The following is a 12,332-nucleotide window of genomic DNA, read 5'->3' as shown; positions in this document are numbered from 1 at the left end:
TGTAGAAGCATCCTCTTCACCTTCTGGAATTTTCTATGTGTTGGTTTCATGCACAACATCAGCACAATATATGAAGAGAAATCAACAGCCTGCCCTCCGTCTTCAGTTCTGCTTTAACACGCCAAGAAAAATCCTCTCATAACGGAATCCACAGGAATCGGCAGATATTCGACTCCTTAAGTCTACTTGAAAATTGCTATAATCACTACACTCTACTTAAAGGGGATAAAACTCAATGAAGTTTTAAACTAAAAACAAACATCTTTTTAGAGAATGCATGCTTATAAATTAAGCAAATTAACAGAGGAATTCCTTTTTGGTAAATCCTTTTTCCCTTCTATTTGACCTGGATGAAGTCAAACATCAAAGCTTCTAAAACCAGGTCTGGCCAACTATGAGGCTCTGAGTCTTTCATGGGACTAAACTAAAGAAGGGCAAATAAAAATGGAAGGCTGTGAAGTGCAGGAGAATGACCTTACCAGATGACTCTTCTCATTATAAAAGAACAGAAAATTATTTTTATGAGTTTAAGTCTCTACTTAAGTTTCTACTTTTGAAGTTTCCATTTCATTCTCAAGTTTTGGATAAACAAATATGATGACACATAATTTAAACAAAACATAAGGGTGGCCTGACAGTATAGAGCCGGCACTGCCTGAAAAGGAGGTCCAGGGACCAGGCTGTAGACCCAGCTCTCCTACTAATGATTAAGGGGCATGACCCCGAGCATGAACAAACTCCTAAATCCTTGACCCCTTATTTCCTCAACTATAGCATGACAAAGTTGGACTGAAGGATTTCAAAGCCCTTTTCTGCTGTAAAATTCTAAGATTCAAATCTAAAAAGCTGCTGTTTGCAAAGAACAAATTTATTCCAGGTGGATTCAGAGACCAACCTCCAGGCAGAAGTTACAAAGATCAGTTGTAACTAAAGCAGTCATTAAAAAAGTAATGGCCTGCGTCGGGGGTACAGCTCAGTGGTGGAGTACATACTTGGCGTGCTTCAGGTCCTGGGTTCAACCCCTAGTGCCTCCGTTAGGGGAGAGAAAAAAGTAACGGCCTGCATTTGTGAGCTAGTGAGGTCCCGACTGGGGAGGAGCAAGCAGAAGGAGCAAGACCCTTCGTCAGAGAAGAGGAGCAGCAGAGCGCAGTGCAGCGCGGGGGGCTGGACTGAGTGCGCTGCGGACTCCACCTGTCAGGGTCTCTCTTCTTTGGCGACAGATTCCAGACAGGCCTAACAGTCCAGGCAGATGGTGGGGGATGGGGTGGCCTTGGCCTCAGTCTCATGCTGCTGTCCTAGAAGCAGCTGAAGAGAGGTGACCAACTGAAACCACTATCTGGAAGCCAGCCCTTGAAGGCTCAGAGAAGCCTGGGTCCTGACACAAGGGCAGCCCGGTCTCTGCCCGAACGCCTCAGGGGCATCCTTAAACCACCCATCTAACATGGCCGTCCCCATCACTTCTCCCCTTCCCTGCATCAATGTCCTTGAGAGCACTAAACACTGCAGTCAACCCGGCGAGAATATAAGCCACAGCAGGGGGACCTGCTCATCACTGCATCTTATCCTGTGTGTAGACCACTGCCCGGCAGGGACCGACGACGCTCCGTGAACAGCTGCAGGAGCGAGGACTCGGCCAGCTGCCCTGCCGCACAGCCGAACACACACTGCTGGAGGAGAGAGGCTGGGCACTCAGGCAGGGACTCCTTTTTTTAACCCATGAAACCCATACTTCTACTTAGAGTGGGCAAGAATAATTACCTTCTGAAAACTAATTTAAAAAAGGAAAAATACTTTTGAAATAGAAGCAGTAAAATAGCTTTCCAAACACTCCTGAGTTGCACTCTCCGCTGCAGATTTGTCTGGGTTGGATGGAGACCAGATTACTAAGCACCCTCTGCTTAAGCCACAGGCAGGGTCACCATGGCCTGAAGGAATTCCTGAATCCACTCCTACTTGCTACATTCCGTCAAACCAGAGCCTGGTGTTCTGGTGCGCCGAGCGCACCCACGGGCTCCCGGTGCTGACATCTATACCGCCTCTGGTTCTCGGAAACCCTCACCATTAAGCCAAAACGCTAATCATGCATTTCATGCACTGCTCTGTTCTTGGGGTGACAAATGCCACCAAAGGGAATACACTTCCAGTTTTGCCTTCAAACCTCTTACAAACCAGCAATAAAAGTAAGTTAACTTACAAATTAGCAAAGACCACATAAGCAAAGTATCTTACTTGGCGTGTATCACATTGTATGTCTGTGCTGCATTAACTTCTGGAGTTAAAACAAAAAGCCACCTAAGTGACCTCCAGTGACAGAAAGTGCTTTCACAGATTTTTCTCTAAGATTTCAACATGACCGTTAGGCCACCAACCACCTCAGGCTCCCGTTATCAACTGTCTTTGTTCCCACTTTCCCAGGACAAACATTGTGTGAATACATACGGTTTTAAAGATTTCAACTGCTCTTCCATATTCCCGGATTTGTAATCAATTACATCATCTGCCCCAAGCTTCCTTACAAGTTCACTGGCATCCTGAGAGCAAACTGCTGTCACGTGAGCATCCCATGCTTTCATTACCTGCCAAAAACAGAAGAGAAAAAAAAAAAAAGCATGGGGAAGGGGGAAAATAGCAAAACTGCATATTTAAAAAAAATAGTTGGCAACACATACACATATATCAGCCTAATGCTTTGTCTTAGCTAGAACTACAGGAAGCCATCTGTCAGAGACTAGTAAAAATGATTAAACTTTTGTTCATTAAAAAAAATCCAAGAACTAGATCTCATTTTTCCTGAATGAGACACCTAGTCGCCTTGCTGTCCCAAAGTTATAACCAGCCCAGTTAGAGATGGACTCAGTGCCTCACCAGCATCAGAAAACACAGGAGCCGATGGCCTTAAGCTTAGTGTTTTCAATGATGACGAAGGTAAATGGAGGGGAAAAAAAATCATGTCCTCAGAAAATGACTGTTTAAAATGTGTCCAGAACGTAAAAATGCAACGTCCTTTCGTTTGCATCTCCAATAAGTGTCAGTACAGTTCTAAGTCAGACAGTTGTATCAAAGCTATCAGGCGCTGGTAATAAATGAAAGGTGCTCTTAAAAAGAGGGCAAGAAAACATGGCCATCTTATCTTCAAAACATGGATCAGGTCCTCTATTTGGAATAAAAATACCTAAATAAATAGTTTCTAGGATTTAAAATGCAGACGTTTATTTAAAATAAATAATATATCTAAAAATAACTAGACTTAAATAAAAGAATGAAAGTCTAATGTTATTCAGGATTAAGTTTCCAGAAAGCATCCTGCTCCAAAACTGCTATAATTCTTTTCTTTTTGTTTGTTTGTTTACATAATTATTTATTCAGCTTTTATGCTACTATAATTCTTTTCTATAATGACAATTTCACAGAATTCAAAGGGAGCCATTATCAGCCAAAATTGAGAAGTTACTTGTAGTTTACCAAGCAATTTTCAAATGGACAGTTATAGGTCATAATAAATCAGCTGTTTTCTCAGTCCTATCCTGAGTATCAATTTCCTGAGCTTCCTTAATATAAATTGCAAAGGTTTACTAGAATATAAGAGATCTATGTTTATTTTGTTCACTACTGATTCTCCATTGTGTGATACACATAGATGCTAAAGGTCTGGAAAGAAAGAAAAAAAAGGGAAGGGAAGGGGAGGGGAGGGGAGGGGAAGGGAAGGGAAGGGAGGAAGGAAGGAAGGAAGAAAGGAGGAAAGGAAGAAAGAAGGAAAGGGAGAAGGAGGGAAAGAGAAGGAAAGAAGGAAAGAAAGAAAGGGAGAAGGAGGGAAAGAAGAGGGAAGGGAAAGAAGAGGGAAGGGAAAGAAGAGGGAAGGGAAGGAAGGAAGAAAGAAAGGAAGAAAGGAGGAAAGGAAGAAAGGAAGAAAGGAGGAAAGGAGGAAAGAAGGAAAGGAAAAAAGAAGGAAAGGAAGAAGGAGGGAAAGAAAGAAGGAAAGAAAGAAAGGGAGAAAGAAAGAAAGGGAGAAGGAGGGAAAGAAGAGGGAAGGGAAAGAAGAGGGAAAGGAAAGAAGAGGGAAGGGAAGGGAAGGGAAAGAAGAGGGAAGGGAAAGAAGAGGGAGGGGAAGGGAAGGGAAGGGGAAAGGGAAGGGAAGGGGAAAAGGAAGGGAAGGAAAGGAAGAAAAGGAAAGAAAGAGGATTTTAAAACCACTCATAATCGTATCTAATTTCTCACTTTTAAAAAGTAATGTTGACCAAGGGTTTTTATGCCCTGGATATGTGAGGGGAATTAAAACATTTAGGACTGACCTCACATACCATATTTTATGTTTATAGGCTACAGAGACACTTGAATATAATGACATGTTGCTTTCAACAGCAAGTCCCAAGCTAAATTCAAATATGTGAAGAATATGAATATAATCCACGATGAACATCCAGAATCTATATAAAAAAAGAAACTGTCAATAAAAAAGAAAACTATGTTTGAAGCACCTACAGTTAATATGTGTTTTCTTTAAATAGTATTAAATCCTCAGGAAGAATCTGTCACATCTTGAAATAATTCAATTAATTTTTTCCGAATTTCTAGTTTTTCCTTTCCTACTTAGAACTATCTAGCATCTTTGTGCACTATTAAAAGGTTTTAAAACAACTTTAGCTTTAAAAAATATTTTATGTAAAAACACAAACATAGAAAATGCTTATATGGCAGACACTACTCGGACAGAGATGGCAAGCTGGCAGTCATTCCAAAAGCTCTTCCACGTGCCCCCGCCCAACACAAGCCCCTCCCTCCCTTGAAGTCATCATTATCCTGACATTTATAGTAATCACCTCCTTGCATTTAAAAAAAAATGGTTTTATCACCCAAATACACATTCCCTAGATACCATGGTTTAGGTTTGTGCCTTTTTAAAATATGATGTCTTTCAAGTCTTTTTAAAATAATCCTATAGGCTCCTCTCTGTCCTTTTACTTTGGCCTACATAGTTTCCCAGTGGAAACTCTGGAATTTCTGGTTGCACACTCGGGACAGTTCCACATGCTGCTCTGTCCTCTGTATTTGCTGTTTCAATCCCTTCAGCATCTGACAAAATTATAGGAGGCACAGCATGTCTGGATGTTGCCTCTTTTTATAATCTCAGCAGCTGTCTTTTGGTGGTTGCAAAATGGTGATACTCTCTCTCCTTTTTTCATTTGGAATACTTTTATAAAGAAACACCTCCGCTCATATGCTATTTTGTTTACTCAGGTGTGTGTACAGTTCATATAAAAGAGGCAAATAACTGTTTCCCCCTTTACAGTTTATAAAATAATAAACTTGTTTCCTATCATCTTCCAAAAGTGACCATTTAAAAAAATATATATCATCATGAACTCATGGTTTAAATATAAATTACAACCCATTGTAATTATCATTATTATTACTGAAGCTCAAGTTGTCTTCCTTGATGCTCTTTGGGAGTTTCTTCAAGTTGGCTCCTGAATCTTTCTGACTCACTAGTCTCTAATAGTCTCCTTGCTACTTCATATATTCCAGGTTCATTCTTAGACATTTTGTGCCGCAGATCTAGAATCTGCTTTCTCCTGCAATTTTTTTTTTTGGTGTGTGTGTGAACGATATTTCAAGAGATAGTTTTACATACACATGTATACAAAATACCTCTTGAGTTCACACTGATACTTTCAATTCAAATTCCACACTACTAAGTTTTACTTAACCTCTTTTCTGTTACATCTGTATCTCCGTTCTTCCATACCTAAAATCCTGGTTGTCAAAGACAACAGGGGATAACAGAATTAAAATATACCATAAATATCCATTTGTTCTACTGTATATTACACACATAACAGTCTCTGAATAATAGTACTGATATCACTACCAATATGATTAATGAAAGCATTCAAATGATTTTAATGTATGTTCCTCCCATTTTCCCCCTCTTTTTAAAAACAGCTGTGGTGCTTACCTTGTCAGAGCATATGACTGTTACACACTATACTCTCTCTAAGCCCTTATTTAGTTTTGATTCTACAGGTAACTTTACAAACTTTACATTTAACATTTACCATCAGTCCTTAGTTTCATGTCTCCAGCCATTTCAGTTTTCAGCTCATTCTCTAGTAGATTTCTCATAAAGGAATCAGAAGAACATAATCCCCAAGTCCTTGCATGTTATTAACAGTTGGTATGAGTCCTTTCTACACGGAGGCCAGTTTTGCTATATGTACAAATCCTTAGCGTACTCTTTCTCAAGGGTCTTAAATGTTACTCCATCCCTTCCCTACTGCCAGCATTAAAGCACTGCTGTCAGGAAGTCTGATGATGATCTAATTTTACTTATATGTCACATGCTCTTTTCTTTTTTGATGTCCCAAAGTTTGTTTTTTCCTTTTTCATTCACAGCTAGTAATTTTACTAGAATTTTCCTTGATATTGTTCATTCTGAGTCCATGTTCTGAATCAGATACATGCTGTGGTCACTTAATATGTAGTTTGAAATCATTTAATGTCAGGAAAGTAAGGAAGTTTCTTGAGTTATAGATTTTCATACTTAGATTTTAGTATTTCCTTGTTTTGGTTTTTCTGAGATTCCTATTATCCAAATACCAATCTTCTTTCCTATCTTCTATAATTGACATTTTCTCTTGAATTTGTTTTTAATCTCTTCGTTTCCTTTGAAATTTAAGTTTTCCTGTTTACACATTCTGTCTCTATTAGGACAGCATTATATGTTGTGTTTCTTTGCTATTGAGTTCCTTCTAGGTTAGTTTAGGCTTTATTGCTAGATGATTTGATTTAGTTTTCCCAATTCTGATTTGTTTTGTTCTTTCAAGTCTTCTATCAACATTTCAAAATGCTCCTTAGATTGTCTGAAATTGAAGGTACAATTGTGATCTGTTTTCTGACGTGTCTCCATTTCTGCAGACACCGTTTCTACTCCTCATTCTTTTTTCCCATAATAACTTTGTATGGGATTCAACCTTGATACTTTCTGACACTCAATTTTTTAATTTTGTTAAGATATTTTAGGGTGAAATATAACACACAGAAAAGTGCATGTAATATAAATGTACAGCTTGACAAATTATTAAAAAAGCAAATACTATCTTAAGCATCACTTAAGATTAAGAACTAGAACACTAACCACTTCCCTGAGCCTCCTCACTTTCCCCTTCCAATCAACACCCTCCCTACTCCCTTAGAAGTAATATCTACTATCAGGACTTTATACACCCCCCCCCCCCCGTTTTTTAAATTTTTTTTTAAGGAGTTTTCCTATCTAGGTAAGCATCCTTAAACATTGTTGTTTAGTTTCACCTACTTCTGAATGTCATCAAATGGAACCACATAAGTTGTATTCTTTTGTTCTGACTTCTACTTGTGAAATTCATCTGTTTCACTGTGCACAACTATAGTCTGTTTTCCTGGTGATGTAATATTCCAATGTAAGAATATATAACACAATTTACTTGTCCATTTTACTGCTGATGGACATTTGAGTTGTTTCCAGTTGGAGGACAATATCTATGATTTTGGTGTGTTGTGGTGAACATGCATGTACAGTCAGCCCTCTGTATTCAAGAATTCCACATCAGTGTATTCAACCAATCAGGGACTGAAAATATTTGGGAAAAAAATTTTTTGAGAAAGTTCCAAAAATCAAAATCTGAATTTGCCACATTCCAGCAACTATTTACATAGAATTTACATTTTACTTACAACTATTTACATAGCATTTACATTGTACATTGTATTGTAAGTAACCTAGAGAAGATTTATAGCATGTGGGAGAATATGTGTAGTACAAATACTATACCATTTTATATAAGGGACGTGAGCACCCATGGATTTTGGTATCTGCAGAAGGTCGTGGAACCAATCTGAGGTTGGTTCTGAGATTGGTATACTGAGGGATGACTGTAGTCAATCTACAGAGTATATTTTTAAGAGTGAACTGTTGGGTGGCCATAGGGTAATTTAACTCAGAATTAGTAGATGGTGTCAAATGATTTTCCTAAGTGGTTGTACTAACTTACAATCTAACCAGAGGGCACGATCTTTCTCTTTTTCTCCTACCCGTTCTCCCTCTTTTCCTTTCTTCCATTTACTTATTTATTCATTAACTCACATTTACTGATCTTCTCTGCACTAGGCCCTAGGTGTCTGTCTTAGTCTGTTCGGACTGCTGTAACAAAATGCCACAGACTGGGTAACTCACAAACAACAGAAATACATTTCTCACAGTTCTGGAGGCTGGAAGTCCAAGATCAAGGCATCAGCATGGTTGCTGTCTATTCAGAGCCCTCCTCCTGGTTCATGGCCAGTGCCTTCTCTCTGTCCTCCTGTGGAGAAAGGGCTAGGGAGCTCTGCCGGGCCTCTTTTATAAGGGCATTAATCTCATTCATGAGTGCTGTGCCCTCATGACCTAATCACTTCTCTGAGGCCCTAATATCATCACTTTGGACATTGGGACTTGAGCATATGAATTCTGGAGGGACATAAACATTCAAAACATAGCAGTATCTAATGGTGATTTTTAAAAACTCTAGGTGTGCATCCCTTCAGAGTCCTCTCCCCTCACCTCAAATTCAGGGAGTAGAGGCACTGGAAACTTCAGCACTGTCTGGGTCCTCAGAAGGTCTGAGACAGGGTCTGGGGAGGAACAGAGCACCCAAATCCTCCCTCCTGGGAAGCCATGCGGTAGAGTCAGAGTGTGCTCACTAGCCCCTACTGGGGAAAGAGCCTCCCCGTCAGACTGAGGGAAGCTTAACCAAGTCCCCTCCCCCAGCACCTGGCCAGTTAAACTTTCAACCACAATGGGAGCTGCCACTAGGTACTGTCCTGTTCTTGGAGGCTCAGGAAACTGTTTGTTTTGTATTGTTTTGTATAAGGTAAAATTCATATAATAAAATTCACACAACATAAAATTCCATTGTGTGTACACCACATTTTGTTTATCCATCAGTTGACAGACATTAGAGTTTCTTGCACTTTCTTGCCTATTATGAATATTGATGCTGCTGTGAACATTTGTGTACAAGTTTTGCTTGAACATAGGTTTTCATTTCTCTCAGGTATATACCTAGGAATGGAACTGCTGGGTCATATGCTAGTCCTGTTTAGCATTTTAAGAAACTGCCGAATTATTTTCCACAACCAGCAGCTGCACCATTTTACATGTCCACTAGCAATATATGAGGGTTTCAATTTCTCTACATCCTTGCCAACATTATTATTTTTCTTTTTAACAGCCATCCTAGTAGGCGTAAAGCGGTATCTCGTGGTTTTGATTTGCATTTCTCTAATAACTAATGATGTGGAACATCTTTCCATGGGCTTATTGGTCATTTGTGTATCTTCTTTGAGGAAGGATCTATTCAAGTCCTTTGCTAATATTTTAATTGGATTGTCTTTCTGTTGTTGAGTTGTAAGAATTCTTTATATATTCTGGATACTACACCCTTTTAGATAAATGATCTATAAATATTTGCTCCCATTCTGTGTTGTGTTTTTTGTTTTCTTGATAGTGTCCTATGATGCACAAAAGTTTTGAATTCTGATGAAGTCTAACTTACCTATTTTCTTCTTCTCTTACTTGTGCTTTCAGTGTCATATTTAAGAATCTGTTGCCAAATCTAAGGTCATGAAGATTTTCTCTTATGTTTTCTTCTAAGAGTTTTGTGGTTTTAGCTCTTACATGTAGGTCTTTGACTCAGTGCGAGTTAGTTTTCACAAATGATGTGAGGTAGGGGTCCAACTTTACTCCTTTGTATGTGGATATCTAATTACCCCCGTACCATTCACCGAAAAGACTACTTTTTTCCCTGTTTAATGGTCTTGCCACCCTAGTCAAAAATCAGTTGACCACAGATGAATGGATTTATTTTTGGATGCTTAGTTCTATTCCATTGATCTTTATGTCTAGCCTAATGCCAGTACCACATTGTTTTTATTACTATAGTTTTTTAAGTTTTCAAATCCAGAAGGGTGGGTCCTCCGATTTTGTCCTTTTTCAAAATTGTTTGACAATTTGGGGTCCCTTGCAATTCCATATGCATTTTAGGATCAGCTTGTCCGTTTATGCAAAAAAATGGAAGCTGCCATTTTGATAGGACTGCATTGACTCTACAAATCACCTTAGGGGAGGACTGCCATCTTTACAGTTTTTGGCTATTACATTTCTATACACATTTTAGAATCATCTAATCAATTTCTAATTACAAACGTCCATCTACTTTCACTGCTCATGGTCTTCCTCCTTAAAGCTTTCCTACGTTTGTTATAGAGGACATCCACAAACCTATATCAAACCACTGGAAAGGTTAGTGCTTCCTTCTACATTAGAAAATTTCCTTCTTAGAAGAGCAAGCTGAAATTATAGTGAACATAATTCCTCTCAGCTTCTAAGGAAAAATAACATATAAATTTATAAATTCATGAAAATAATAACTTTCCTATTCACAAGATAAAGAAATTGTCTTACCTGAATAGCGAAAGTACCAACTCCACCTGAAGCACCCAAGATTAAGACACTGCAATGCAAAAGAAACTACAACTAATGAAAGTATTAAGCCAACATAACTGGATACATAAACAAGATGTTTTCAACATGGAACTGGCTCAAAGATAATCCCCAAAGCAAACAAAGTCATTCAGCCTCCCAAGATTCTATTACACACAGCTTTTTATTTGAGGTTCACCAAGAAGCTAAACATGCTTAAAGTTAGATATACTATGAACTCTTTACCAAGAATACAAAATACCAAAAATACCAATGACTCATATTTTTTAAAGTAGCTCAGATGGTTCCTGGTAACATCTGCCTTGCAATTTTCCTAGGCTTAAATTACCATAGCTTTCTCTGTAAGAGGGAGCTCTGGGATCTTCTTAGTGTGTTAGAGTATATTCAGTTGCTCTCTAAGAAAAATCACATTCCTGACCGCATTCCTGCCAAAGCAGAATAAAAGTCTTTTGTTCAGACATGTCCCATCACGCTAGTCAGCTTTCATAAATGGAAATCAATCTTATCCCCAATCTGGCTTCTTGTTAAAGCAGATGAGTGTCCTATCAGCACAACTATCCTTGAGCTCCAGGTTTTTACCATGTTTGCTTACAGCAGCCTTCCTGCCACTCTAGAGAAAGGGTGTGCAGCCCGGAGTTTGTGGATGAGTTGGGGTGAGGGATGAGTTGTGAGGGTGTGAACCCTCCTGAAAATCTGAACTGACCGACATAATACGCAAAATTCAGTGTGACCATGCATGTGTGCACTGGGTGGAAGAGAGGCATCCAGACTTGTCAACAATTTCCCAAAGAAGGTGTGATTCCAAAGACAATCAATAGTCAAGAATCACTGCTTTACATACTCTTACAAGTTACTCCTGAATTCAGCTCGAGCTCCAGTGAACTGCTTTCCTCAGACCGCATAAATTCAGGGCCTCAGAAAACTGTACTGAGCTGGGCTTTGGTGTTAGGTTACCAGTCTAGGCTGAGGAACATTATAAAAAGTGATTGTTTGATATCTGACACTATGGCAGCTAAGGAGATATTGTTGAGGAATTCTTCTCCAGAATTCTGGGTGCACTTCTATTCATCTGCCACTGCAAATTGTGTAAGTGCAGGTTGTGGCTCCCGCTTGGACTTGGCTGCTAAAGAGTGCAGAGAATTTTGCCACCGATCTCAGGCAGGTCCACGCGATCTCGGAAAATGCATTCTGTCTACAGTCTTAATGCTAGTTTCATTTTATTCTTTTCTCTCTTACCCCAATCACAGAAAGCTGTTGTCACCCTTTAGATCTTAAACGTTACTAGGAAAATTTCTGAGCTAGCTATTTCCTTTGAAACGAATACCATCAAATGTAATTAAGACAAGTCTCTTTGAAAATGATGCTCCTTCTAGAAGAGTTATTTTTAATTTCACAGAATTACAAACTGTGAAGAATAAAAGAAACTTTAAAGATCAACTCCTCCAAAATCCTCAATTCACATTTGATAGCTTTAATGCTTCCTAAATTGGGGGTAGGGGGCATTAAAACTGCCTCACAGATACATCCAAAAATTAATTCATCCATGGACTATTTTACCCTCTCACTCTGGCACATTCTTATAGAAGTGTGAGTAGTCAAGCTCTCATTTAAGTTCTTCGCAATCTAATCTTTATCTCACCTCGGAACTCCTATTTCCAGAACTCTCCACGTTAGCCCCCCCGGTCCCCTCACTCTAACCCCCAAGTCCCAAGCACACTGGCCCGTTCCTCTGGCTCTCAAATGCCTTCACACTCCCTTCCCTTGAAGGCTCAAGTCCCAGTTTGCCTGCACAATACCCTAGAGATGGCCCTCAACCTGATAT

General features: G+C 39.2%; 1 protein-coding gene across 1 annotated transcript in view; it reads right to left on the bottom strand.

Annotated features, from left to right (window-relative positions):
- The window catches only part of RTN4IP1 (reticulon 4 interacting protein 1), a 43,275-nt gene that overhangs the window by 12,887 nt on the left and 18,056 nt on the right, over nt 1–12,332 (bottom strand). Inside the window, exons 5-6 of the mRNA XM_010989626.3 lie at nt 10,472–10,520; nt 2,440–2,576 (exon numbers count right to left, since the gene is read on the bottom strand). Coding sequence (XP_010987928.1) covers nt 2,440–2,576; nt 10,472–10,520 — 186 coding nt within the window. The remainder of the gene's footprint in view (nt 1–2,439; nt 2,577–10,471; nt 10,521–12,332) is intronic.

Source organism: Camelus dromedarius, chromosome 6 (genome assembly GCF_036321535.1).
Source record: "Camelus dromedarius isolate mCamDro1 chromosome 6, mCamDro1.pat, whole genome shotgun sequence".
NCBI classification, from domain to species: domain Eukaryota; kingdom Metazoa; phylum Chordata; class Mammalia; order Artiodactyla; family Camelidae; genus Camelus; species Camelus dromedarius.
The sequence above is the reverse complement of the archived record's forward strand: the minus strand, read 5'-3'. Positions and strand labels throughout refer to the sequence as shown.